This window comes from Saimiri boliviensis, chromosome 2, assembly GCF_048565385.1.
Source record: "Saimiri boliviensis isolate mSaiBol1 chromosome 2, mSaiBol1.pri, whole genome shotgun sequence".
Lineage (NCBI taxonomy): Eukaryota > Metazoa > Chordata > Mammalia > Primates > Cebidae > Saimiri > Saimiri boliviensis.
In genome coordinates this window covers 144,429,850-144,442,773 of record NC_133450.1, presented here as the reverse complement: position 1 = coordinate 144,442,773, position 12,924 = coordinate 144,429,850, and the positions used below count along the sequence as shown (strand labels likewise).

At 57.2% G+C, this 12,924-nt stretch overlaps 1 protein-coding gene across 1 annotated transcript in view; it reads left to right on the top strand.

Moving 5' to 3' along the window:
- HMCN2 (hemicentin 2) overlaps positions 1-12,924 on the top strand; it is a 173,047-nt gene that overhangs the window by 94,676 nt on the left and 65,447 nt on the right. The window contains 11 exon segments of the mRNA XM_039461479.2: positions 432-528; positions 1,256-1,351; positions 2,252-2,428; positions 3,557-3,714; positions 4,406-4,529; positions 6,066-6,241; positions 6,897-6,993; positions 7,139-7,258; positions 9,470-9,631; positions 10,761-11,042; positions 12,185-12,352. Coding sequence (XP_039317413.2) covers positions 432-528; positions 1,256-1,351; positions 2,252-2,428; positions 3,557-3,714; positions 4,406-4,529; positions 6,066-6,241; positions 6,897-6,993; positions 7,139-7,258; positions 9,470-9,631; positions 10,761-11,042; positions 12,185-12,352 — 1,657 coding nt within the window.

Here is a 12,924-nt window from a genome sequence, read left to right as displayed (position 1 = left end):
TGCAGGTGCCCCAGGACTGGCGGGCCTGCTGGACTCGGGGCGGGAGGGGGCTGCCTGGGAGCCTCTTGGAGACTGAGCAAAGCCCAGCAGCCTGGGAGTAGGATGAGCCCAGAGCCCTCTCAGCCTGAAAGGGCAAGCCTCGGCCACTTCTGGGTCCTGGGAGCTTTGGTTGTCAGAGGGAGAAAATGTTGGTGGGGACAGGGAATGGTACGCCTGGAGATCTGAGGAATCCCTGGAATCTGAGTGCTTGGCTCATAACTCCACCCCAGAGCCAAAAGTGTCCCCATGCCTCACTACCCCTGCCCCTGGGCTCAGCAGCGGCCTGGCCACTCGCCATGTCCCGTCATCACTCTTGACTTCGCTTCTGTCTGGGCTCCGTGGTTTCACCACATACACAGCCCCTGGCACACTCTCTGCCCTCTCCCCTCCAGATTGAGAAGGCAGACCTGAGGGATGAAGGCATCTACGTTTGTGCTGCTACTAACCTGGCCGGAGAAAGCAAGAGAGAAGTGGCACTGAAGGTTTTGGGTGAGGATGTGGGTGCCAGCAGGGCCCAGGCCGGGGACATTGGGTGACCCCTAGAGGGCCCTTGGGGCTGGGGTGTGTGGCTAGGGAGGTAGGGGAGGTTTTTAAATCATAGTTGTGCCCTTCACTTTGGAAGAGGTAGAAAGCCCTAAAATGAAAGCATTAGCAGAAGCTCTGCAGTCCCTTTTGGCTGCTGTTTATTTATGTACTTACTTACTTATTTATTTATTTTTAAAGACAGGGTTTCACCATGTTGGTCGGGCTGGTCTTGAACTCCTGACCTCAGGTGATCTGCCCGCCTTGGCCTCCAAAGTGCTTTGGATTACAGGCGTGAGCCACCACGCCCGGCCTTTTGGCTGCTTTTGATGGGATTTTTAGTAGCAGATCTTGCCCACGTTCATATTCACCTTTGCTTATTTTGGGGTTTATTTGCAGCGAAATCGCTATCCTTGTGTCTTCCCTGGCTGTGTTGGCTGTCAGCTGTCCCAGGGTGGGGCTGGGTGCTGGTGCGGTCCTTGTATGATTGCTGTACGGATGGCGGCCTGTTGCTCTTTGTTCTTGGGTTTGGTTCCAGGAATGGGGTTCCTTAGTCTGAGGACATGAGCGGTTTTAGAGCCCTGGTTGTCTAGGACTTTCTGGGGGGAGCAGGGAGCAGCACTGGGAATGGCTGTGATTTTAGCTGCCTAGAGCTTGCCCCTACCAGGCTGGGCCTCTCCTTGTCTCCCCTTAGTGCCCCCCAACATCGAGCCAGGCCCCATCAACAAGGCAGTGCTGGAAAATGCCTCGGTGACCTTGCAGTGTCTGGCCTCGGGTGTGCCCCCTCCCGGTAAGACCCCTCCTCTTGGCTGAGAGCTACTTCCAGCCCAGTTCATCATCTCATGAGGCTGGCGAGTGACCCAGGGACCCTCTGACTGGCTGTCACGGCGAGAAATCGGCAGGCCTCCGCCCCCCTCATTTCTCTCATTTTCCTCTCTTCCTCCTCAATGATGTCCTTCACACTGAGGCACTGCCAGGGTCCAGAGCCCGGAGTGTGAAACGGGCCTGCCGGGCGTCTACTCACAGTAAACTTCACAGGGCTGTCCGGGGCTGGGGGCGAGGATCAGGACCTCAGAGTCACCAACCGGTCCGTAGGAGCCCCCCTCTATACCAGCAGTTGAGGAAAGGGCTGGGCGCTTGGGGCTGGGTGTGCGTGTTTGCATAGAGGACTGGGAGAGGCTTACGGTGGTCCAGGAGGAAGGCGCCTCTCCTGCTCCCATCTGAACTAGACCCACCCCGCTTCGCCTGGAGCCTGTGAGCCCTGGGGATATTTGCCCCCTCTCGTGGGGACCCCTGCTGAGTTCCGGGGGGGCAGCCTGGCAGGAGGCAGGGAAGCTGCAGACACACGCGGTCCAACCTAGCTTTGAAGCTGCTGCTTTGGGCTGGTCGGTGTTCTCTAATGTCCCCTAGGTGAGGGGGTCTCCAGGTAGGGGGAGGCAGGGCTGAGTTTGACTCTCCCTGCTCCTGGCGGCCTCAGCCTCTGCTCATGGGGCTTCTTCTCCACACTTGGTCTTGTCTTGGGTGACATTGCCCAGTTCCACCCTGGCTCCCGTTCCTGAATAAAGAACTCAGGCCTTCTCCAGTACCTGAAAAAGACGGTGTGGCCACCCTGGAAGGTTCTCTTGGGTCCCACCGGCCAGCAGAGTCTGAAGGGCTGACGGCACTCTTGCATCTCCCCTCCATTCCCCAGATGTCTCCTGGTTCAAGGGCCGCCAACCTGTCTCTTCCCGGATGGGAGTGACAGTATCGGGGGATGGGAGAGTTCTCCGCATTGAGCAAGCCCAGCTTTCTGATTCTGGGAGCTACCGCTGTGTGGCATCCAATGTGGCAGGTAGCACAGAGCTGCAGTATGGCCTACGGGTCCATGGTGAGCTTCCCTGGGCCTACGGGGGCCCTTGTCCAAAAAGTTGTCTTTTCATCCATTTGTCTATTAGTCTGTCCATCCACCTGTCCACCCACCCAGCCACCCATCCATCCATCCACCTCCCCATCCATCCATCCCTCCATCTGCCCACCCCCTCACCCATCCATTTATCCATCCATCCATCCATCCATCCACCCCTCCATCCATCCACCTATCTACCCATCCATCCGTCCATCCATCCATCCATTCATCCACCCACCCCCCACCCATCCATCCATCCATCCATCCTTCATTTATCCACCCAACCATCTGCTTATTTATCTACCCACCTATCTGTCCACCCACCCATCCACCTGTCCATTTGTTTACCTGTCCACCCACCTATCCATCCATCCACCTACCCATCCACCCATTCACCATCCATTCACCTATTTACCCATTCTTCCATTGATCAATTTTCTATCCAACCATATTTATCGGGTCCATGCTCTGGGGCAGACGCTGGACCTACAGCCCTAAATAAGACCTGGGAGCTTTCAGGCTAGTGGAGGACACAGCAAGTACATCATTTCCCAGAGGACTACTTGATGTCAATTGTGACAGCAGCTGGGAAACATGAGGTGCACCTGAACATCTATAACAGGGCTCTGACCTGGCCTGTGGAGTCCAGTGGGCAGGGGCCTAGGACCCTGGGCCTCATGGCCGGTGCCTCCCAGATACAAGGGAATCTTCTGGCTCTTTTCTGTCCAATGCGGACTGCCTGTAAGATGGAGTTTCATCTCACACCCCTGAGTTAGGAAGTGGCCCCGTCTAGGGACCCTTGGTCCCTCCCCGTCCCCATGATAAATGACCTTCTGCTGACCAGAGGCCTGAGTGTGAGTGCTGCATCCTAGCTGGTTGGCCTCGACCAGGTGACTTCCCCTCTGTGAGCCTCGGTTTCCCATCCATAGAAGCCTCGTAGTGACATTGAAAGGAAGGAAGGAGCAGCCTCAGGGGCGGTGGAGCGGCTCAGGGCTTGTGTCCGATGGCTGTCTTTGGGCTTTTGCTGTGGCCGGGTGCTCCTGTGAGGAACCCTGCCTGCTTTGCCGCAGTGGGGCTCAGCCTATGCCCCGTGTCACCCCTGCCCTGCAGTGCCCCCTCAAATCACGCTGCCGCCCAGCCTGCCAGGCCCTGTGCTGGTCAACACCCCTGTCCGGCTGACCTGCAATGCCACTGGCACCCCGGGCCCCACACTGATGTGGCTGAAGGATGGAAACCCTGTGTCCCCTGCAGGGACCCCTGGCCTGCAGGTCAGTAGGGCTGGATGGCCCGGCTCAGCTTCCTGCACCTCTCGTAGGTGCTGGGAGCAGACGTCAGGCCCTGGGAGCTCAGGGCGAGGGAGAAGCGGCAATAGCCCAGGGCTGGAGGGCTGGAGGGCGGAGGGGCTGAACAGAGGCTAGAGGCCCCGCTACCCAGCGGTAACCGTGAATGTGAACCATCTCCGGAATTGTAAATGTTCTTGTAGCCACAGTAAACTGAGTAAAAAGAAACCGGATGAGATCAATTTTAAGAATACATGTTAGTTAATCCAATAGACCCAAAATAGCTTCATTTCATTGGAAGATCAATTTAAAAAAATTGAGATACTGCTTATTCTTCTCTGCATATTAACTCTTTGACGTCTATGGCGTATTTTGTACCTGGGGCCCCAGTCAATTCGGCCCGGCCACATTTCAAGGGCTCACTGGCCATGTGTGGCCCGTGGACAGAGGGGTACTAGAGGACTCATCTTGAGGACCAATGTCAGTGCCCACCAGCGGGCAGAGGCCTGGAGGCCCAGCTGCAGTTCTGGGTTTCCCTGCATCTTGAGGGTCCCTGAGGGTCGGGGCAGGCCGTCCGGGCATGCTTGGCAGCAGGGACAGCTCGTGCTGGTGACGTTCTGCCCCTTGGGGTGCAACAGCAGGACAGTTGCCTAATTTGGGCTTCCCCCTGGGGTCCCAGGTCTTCCCTGGGGGCCGGGTCCTCACCTTGGCCAGCGCCCGGGCCTCCGACTCTGGGAGGTACTCCTGCGTGGCTGTGAGCACGGTGGGCGAGGACCGCCGGGATGTCGTCCTGCAGGTCCACAGTGAGTCTCAGACTGGGAAGGCCATGTGGTTCACAGCACACCTCCAAGCAGGTGGGGTAGGGGCATCCCCAGTCACATCCAAAGGGAGAGGGGGTGGGTGGATGGAGGAACGCCCACCTGACAGCAGCCGCCTTCCAGTAGGGATCGTGAACCTCCAGAGACCCGCCCTGGAGTGTGAGCTCCCCCAGTGGGTGGGAGGATGGGCAGATGCCCACATGGCCAGGACCTCTGCCTCACGTTCAGGGAGAAGCGGAAGGGGTGTGAAAGAGCAGGGGCACTGTGGAATGGTGGCTGGGAAAGCCGGCTCTTGAGTGTCACTGATATGGGGTTCAAACCCTGCCTCTGTAACTTGGAGCTGGTGACTTTGCTTCTCTGAGCCAACATTTCTTCATCTGTGAAATGGAAAGGTTAGCATTCGCCTCATTGTTCGCCGTGGCATCTCACTAGGCTCATGAACTCACGAAGCTGCTGTAACCACAGTAGCTTAGGTTGAAATGTCCTCATCTGGGTTTTTCTGGGGCTCTGTGGAGGTATAAGAAAGAATGCTGGGAGCCAGGTGCAGTGGCTTATACGTGTAATCCCAGCACTTTGGAAGGCTGAGGTAGGTGGATCACTTGCGGTCAGGATTTCGAGACCAGCCTGGCCAACGTGGTGAAACTCTGTCTCTACCAAAACCACAAAAAATTAGCTGGGTGTCGTGGCGCCTGCCTGTAATCCCAGCTACTTGGGAGGCTGAGGCAGGAGAATCTCTTGAACCCAGGAGGTGGAGGTTTCAGGGAGCTGAGATCATGGTCACTGCATTCCAGCATGGGCAATAGAGCAAGACTTTGTCTCAAAAACAACAACAAAAAGAACGGACGTAGTCTTGGGTGGGAGGTGGGAGGAAGTGTTCGATTCTAGCTCTTTCTCTTTGCTGGAATGAAGATGGCGGTTAACATGTTGTGAGCCTAAGAGCCCCACCTGTGCCATTGGATTGAACCTCGTGGCAGCCCCACCAGGTGGGGCTTTTCCTGATCCCCACTTTACAGATGAGGAGACCGAAGCCCAGGAGTGTGGGTAGCATCCCCAGGGCCTTGCATGGTGAGCACGTGGTGGAAGGCAGGAATCCGCCCCAGGAGCTCTCACCCTGGCCCTGTACTCCTTTCTGCAACTGTACTGGCTATTTTTATTTCGGGGGCAAAAGGCAGATCTGAGACATGCTTTTAAAAAGTTGTTTTGAAACATTTTAAATTTTAGAGAGTGTTGAGACCGCCGTGGATAACTGTAGATTCACAGACATCTGTACGAGCTAACAGGGAGGCCCCGCGTTCCCTGCCCGTTTCCCTCTGTGGGAACGTGCTGCAGGAATCTGGGACGTAGATGTCATTACAGCCCACCCGTCTCACCCAGACTGGCTCCTTGGAAGCAGGACTGAAGCCAGAGGAAGGGTGGTCACCCCTGGCTGCTGGGAGCAGCTGGGCTTGACCCAGGGCAAGGCCCCTCCTTGCTGGCCCCACCCCTGCGCCTGAGGGAGCCCCTCTCCTGCCCCTCCCGCAGTGCCCCCGAGTATCCTCGGAGAAGAGCTGAATGTGTCCGTCGTGGCCAATGAATCCGTGGCCCTCGAGTGCCAGAGCCACGCCCTGCCCCCACCCGTGCTGAGCTGGTGGAAGGACGGGCGGCCCCTGGAACCACGGCCTGGAGTCCACCTCTCCGCAGACAAAGCCTTGCTACAGGTGTGCAGCCCCCCGGGCCAGCCGACCGGGCCTCCACCTTGGGCCATGGGCAGGACAGGGCCTGCGGGTGCTCCAGCTCAGTGACCTGCAAGCCCCCTCCCCACCAGGGAATGGGGTACAAAACTCTCGGACTGGGTCCTCAGGGCCTCCATCAGGGCCCCTGATGCAGCCGAATGGTGCCAGCTGTTGGGTTAAAACCTTCCTCACCTGTCTGCTCCTCCTCCTCCTCCCACCCCTCTACACCTTGTGATATGATCATTCCCAACTCAGAGCACTACCATTTGGTTTCCCCTCCTTTCCATTCATTCTTCAAAGCCACAGCCTAGCCCCAGCATCCCCATGTCAGGATCTGACCCCGGAGGACAGGTGCCTGCACCCCACCAGCCTTCTTCCTCCACCTTCTCTTTGGGTCTGTTTCCTTGGAGGCTGGGAGCAGATGAAAAGGCAGGAGCAGGTCAGATCCAGTCACACGCCTCCTGCTTAGCAGGTCTGGGCTGTGGCTGTGAAGGTGGGGAGGCCGGCAGAGCTGCCACGAGGGGCCCTTCTCAGGCCCACCACAGGCACTGGCTTCTGGAAACTTCCCGTGACTTGCCTGCCCGGGGATCACCCATCTCTGTGCTGTCCCCACCCATGGGGTGTGTTTGCTCTTGGCCAGGTGGACAGAGCCGACATGTGGGATGCGGGCCGCTACACCTGTGAGGCACTGAACCAGGCCGGCCGCTCAGAGAAACACTACAATCTGAACGTCTGGGGTGAGGGGCTCCCAGGCCTGGCGGGGGGAGGGGCTGTTGCCTCGATGGGGTCCCAGGACACAGCCCTCCTCCAGCCTGCCCGCCTCGCTCGTCCCCTCCCCGTCTCAGCCCCACCCCCACTCACTCTCTTTCTGCTCTGACTCAGTTGCTCCAGTGTTCCCCCCGAGGGAATCCCACACCCTGACCGTGAGTGAGGGGCACCCCACCAGGCTGTCCTGCGAATGCCACGGCATCCCCTTCCCCAAGATCTCCTGGAGGAAAGATGGTAGGATTGCTGCCCTTGCCCAGCCCCACCTCATTGCCAGGACAAGGAGGCTGTGCCCAGCCCTCACTGTGTACCCCCACCCCAGAGCCTAGCTGTGATGGGTGGGCTTATGCCTCCAGAGGGTGGGGATGACACTTCCCCCAGCCCGTCTCTGCTCAGTCCCTGAGCCTGCAGGAGCCCCTGGCCCCATCCTGCCCTGCCAGTAAGAGCTGGATTGATCTTCAGGCCTCACATCAGATGTCCCTTCTTCCAGGAAGCCCTCCTTGACTGCCAGGTTGGGGCAGAGCCTCCCCAATGCAGTACCTGTCACTTGTCATGTCACTCACATTAGTGCTTCTGTGTCTGCTCCTCCATGAGTCTGTGACGCCTGTGAGGCACCACGCTGACCACTGCTGAATTCCAAGTTCAGTGTATAGTGCAAAAAGGTGCTCAAAAAACATTCGGAATTCACGTCACCATTTTTTTTTTTTTGAGACAGAGTCTTGCTCTGTTGCCCAGGCTAGAGTGCAATGACACAATCTCGGCTCAGTGCAGCCTCCACTTCCTGGATTGAAGTGATACTCCTGCCTTAGCCTCCCAGATAGCTGGGATTACAGGCAGGTGCCACCATGCCCAGCTAATTTTTCTATTTCCAGTAGAGACAGGGTTTCACCATGTTGTCCAGGCTGGTCGTGAACTCCTGACCTCAGGTGATCTGCCCTCCGTGGCCTCCCAAAGTGCTGGGATTACAGGCGTGAGCCACTGCACGCAGCCCATTTAACTCATATGTGTTGAGAGACTGTGCCAGGCCCTGTTCTGGGCACTGGAAATACAGCAGAGGATAACACAGATCCCCACACTCAGTGGGGGCAGTCAGGTAATAAACACACAGTTAGCAAATGACTCCATACCTTCAGTGATAAATGCTGTGGAGAAAAGTAAAGGCCGGAAGTAGGAGAGGATGTCCTGAGGGGTGGTAGGATTTGCAGTTTTAAGTCGGGTGGCCCAGGAATGCTTGACCAGGCAGACTTGGAAATGGATGAACATGAGAATATCACAGGGAAACGCATCTCAGGCGGAGGCAAGGGTGAGTCCAAGGGTCCTGGGGCAGGAATGCTGGTTGGATGCGGGAGTAGGGGAAGCAGGGAACCAGGGATGATGGCGGAGCGTGGAGCTGCCGTCACCAGGATGGGAGACCCCAGGGGCAGCATGGTGGAAAGGCGTCGCTTTGGGGGTGAATGAATCTTGAGACATCTGCCAAATGCCTGGTAAGGGGTCAAGTGGATGGCGAGAGACAGGTGTCCGGAGCTCAGAGGAGAGGTCTGGGCAGGAAGCAGCCTGGGGGTAGCGAGACAAGCTGAGGTCAGCAGGACGGAGGGAGGAAGCGCCACCAGGAAGCCACTGGGTCTCCTTCCCCGCGCGGACATGCACTGAGTCATGACCCAGTGTGGGGGCTGCTCCTCCAGAAACACAGGTGGAAGTGTTTAACCCAGTAGGTTGAGGCTGACATACCCTTCTCCTCCAAAGGGTCCCCCGACTGCCTGGTCAGCCTCCTCAGGCCTCTGCAGAGGGTCATTCTGTCAGTAGCCTTTTGAGCCCTGCCATGTGCCCAGCCCTGGGGAGCCACTAAGAATCCCAGGGGGAGGCTGGGTGTGGTGGCTCACGCCTGTAATCCCAGCACTTTGGGAGGCCGAGGTGGTGGATGACCTGAGGTCAGGAGTTCGAGACAGCCTGGCCAACATGGCAAAACCCCGTCTTTACTAAAACATACAAAAGTTAGCCAGGCGTGGTGGCACGCACCTGTCATCCCAGCTACTCGGGAGGCTGAGGCATGAGGATCGCTTGAACCCAGGAGGTGGAGGCTTCGAGATTGCACCACTGCACTCCAGCCTGGGTGACAGAATGAGATTGCCTCAAAAAAAAAAAAAAAAAAAAAAAAAGGATCCCAGGAGGAAATTGAGGCAGGGGGCCCAGGCCAGGGTAAGATTCAGATGTGGCACCTGTAAACAGATCTGTGATGGGGAGAAGCCTGGAGGATAGGAGCTCAGAGGAGGCACCAGAACCACATGTGGCACTCACAGAAGGCTTCCTGGAAGAGGCAGTGTCTAAATGGACACCTGAAGGATGAGCAGGGGTTGGCCAGAATGGGTGGGAGGACAAACTTTCCAGGTAGAAAGACATCATGTCCTTGCAAACGCCCTGGACCAGGAGTTTCTTTTTTACTGCACCCAGGTAAACCCCTGCCCAGGGACGGGGCTGGCCTCCAGCGGGTGTCGGCTGTAGGGAGGCTGCTGTACCTGGGACAGGCGCAGCTGGCTCAGGAGGGAACATACACCTGTGAGTGCAGCAACGTGGCGGGGAACAGCAGCCAGGACCAGCAGCTGGTGGTGCACGGTGGGTGAGCCCGGCAGGGGCTGGAAGGGTCTGGGATCACGGGCTGTCTGGGCAGGCGCTGCCCCCGAATTGGAGCAAATACAGGGAAGTGATGGCGTGTGGTGCAGGTTTTCTCCTCCCTCAGATTCCTGGGGTGTGAGTGAGTTCTCACACTGCTCTAAAGATACTTCCTGAGACTGAGTAACTTACAAACAAGAGGCTTAATTGACTCACAGTTCCGCATGGCTGGGGAGGCCTCAGGAAACTTACAATCGTGGTGGAAGGGGAAGGGGAAGCAAGGCATGCCTTACGTGGCAGCAGGAGAGAGGGTGAGAAGGGGGAAGTGCCAGACACTTATCACACAGCCAGATCTCATGAGAATTAACTCACTATCGCGAGAACAGCATGGGGGAACCACTCCCGTGATGCAATCATCTCCCACCAGGTCCCTCCCTCCACACTTGGGGATTCCAATTCGAGATGAGATTTGGGTGGGGACACAGCCAGACCATATCAGCTGGCATTTGAACTGCCCCTCCCACACAGCTTCTCACTAGCCCAAGCATAGGATGGGGGGCAGCATGGTCCCTAAGGACCCCCCACTGGTCCAGAGGAGAAAAACCACATCTGAAACAGCTGGAAACCCGAAAGAAGTGTAAGCATTATGTGAAGCTCCTGTATATGGTGGAAACCCTAAATCCCTTTCTACTTGTCCTGCAGTGATGAAATGAAATCCCTCAGCTTTGTAAAAATCCTGCTAGAAAATAAACCCAAGGAAAGTTCTGTTCAACCTGTTGAGGAGAAAGCCACCCATAAAGTAATTTTCCACCCCAGCCAGTCCCAACAGCTGTTGAAGCTCCAGAAGTCTCCAGTTTCTGAGGAAGAAAACCCCTCACACCTCCTGAAAGGGCTGTGTTGTGAGCTTGTTTCCCAAACAGCAGGCCTGCCTGTGAGTCCCAGGCTGTAGCGGTAGGGTGCAGTTATGACCCCATTGTTGGGAAGGAGAATGGAGGCCCAGAGAGGTGACATCACAAGGTCACACAGCCAGCGATGGCAAGGGGAGAGGGTGTGTCCCTATGGGGCCTGGGCCAAGTGCGTGGTGCCTGGTGGCCCCAGCAGCTTTCTCTGATGGGCTTTCTCCCCACCCCAGTTCCCCCTCAGATTGCTGGTCCCCGGGAGCCCCCCACACAGGTCTCCGTGGTCCAGGATGGAGTGGCCACTCTGGAGTGCAATGCCACAGGGAAACCTCCTCCAACAGTGACATGGCAGCGGGACGGCCAGCCCGTGGGGGCTGAACCGGGCCTGCAGCTGCAGAACCACGGTCAGAGCCTGCGTGTGGAGCGGGCCCGGGCTGCCCACGCCGGACGCTACAGCTGCGTGGCCGAGAACGTGGCTGGGAGGGCAGAGAGGAGGTTTGAGCTCTCCGTGCTGGGTGAGGACTGGCGGCTGCTGGAGGAGGGTGGGCTGGGGCGGATTAGAGAGGGCAAGGCCAGTTCAATCTCCAGACAGAGCCCTCAGGCTGTGCTCTCGGGGTCACACGTGTGCTTTCTGCAGTCAGGGTTCTAATGAGAGATGCTGTTGGGGAAGCCATCGACACTGCTCTCAGAATCACGACAGGTCCCAGATGGCCCCAGTTTCCCCTCATTCACCGCCCTTCCCTCCCTCTCTCCCTCTTGTTCTGGGCACCGGGGAAGTATTCAGTCCCTGTCCCGCATGACTGCTGTGTGATGGGGAGAATTCAGGGGCTCGCGAGACACCAGGAAAACCTTGAGTAGTGTTGGGGCAGGTCAGGGCAGCCTCCCGGAGGAAGTGCCCTTTAAGCTGGACTGTAAAGGGTGAGTAGGAGTTAGGCAGCTGCTGGATGAGGGGAAGCATGTGGCTGGAGCAGCCTCGTGCATTCGTCATTTACTGAGCTCCTACTGTATGCCTGAAGGATAATTCAGGGTAGACACAGGGAGTGGTAAGAGATAGGGTGGGAGAGGTGGGCAGGGTTCGGTTTAGGGAGGAGCCCCCATCATCCCCTTCGCTGTTGCTGGGACCTTGAGCCTCACCCAGGTACCCCCAACACCCGCCCTCCCGGGTAGAGAGTGGCTTCCTTCAGGAACAGCCGCCTTCAGAACTGCAGTGTTGCTGCTTAGCTTCCGCATGTGGGTTTAGGAAGCACGTCCCGCCTCACCTTTGCACTAATTCCAGTCCCATTGACTCTGCACTGTTTCTGCCCAGGCCCTGGACTAGGTACTTTGATGTGTTCCTATTGGATCCTCCAGCATCCTGCTGAGGGCTTGGGGAGACTGAGGCCCAGGGAGTCTGCCCGACTCCAGAGCCCAGCCTGTGGCGCCACTGGCTCCCTTCTCGGTGTCCCTGCCTCAGGGGGAGCAGCTCTGCTCTCATCACTTCTGCTCCTCAGACTCTCCCAATTGGGTGGAGTTGGGGGGCAGGCAGTGGGGCTGGGTGGAGTTGGGGGCAGGCAGTGGGGCTGGGTGGAGTTGGGGAGCAGGCTGTGGGGCTGGGGAAGGAACATGAAGCACACAGCCCCAATCTGCCCCCTGAATGCGGCTTCTTCTGCGTGTCCAGTGCCCCCAGAGCTCATCGGAGACTTGGACCCGCTGACCAACATCACTGCTGCCTTGCACAGCACCCTAACTCTGCTCTGTGAAGCCGCAGGGATCCCACCCCCGGCCATCCGCTGGTTCCGAGGGGAGGAGCCTGTCAGCCCTGGAGAGGACACCTACCTGCTGGCAGGTAAGATACCAGCCGAGGTTGGATCCTGGGAATCAGCTCGGGCCTTCTGCCTCTGCCTCTGCCCATTATTACGTGCCCACGACCTCTGACCCTGAGCTGCCAGGCCTGTTTAGAATAATCATTCCAGTTGCTGGTCCCCAAAGAGTACAGCCCAAAACACTAGTCAGGTGAGGTGCTCCAGGAAAAAAATCATGGATTTAGATACATTTGGAAAGGGCTTCCTGCTCTGCTCACCTGGAGAACCACAGTAAACATTTGCATAGTAAAGGTTCTGATAAGTACTGCAGAAAAAAAAAAATCTTTTGGCACTTAACGTATAACATCCCACAGAGCAGTAACAAGCTTTATGGATGTGATGATCTAAGCACCTTCTCTGAACACTCATCCTCCTCATAAAATGGGTTTGTGGCCAGGCGTGGTGGCTCATGCCTGTAATCCAAGCACTTTGGAGGCCAAGGCGGGTGGATCACCTGAGGTCGGGAGTTCAAGACCAGCCTGACCAATATGGTGAAACCCCGCCTTAAAAAAAAAAAAAAAAAAAAAAAGAGTTTGTGAGGTTCTTGCTGGTGTAC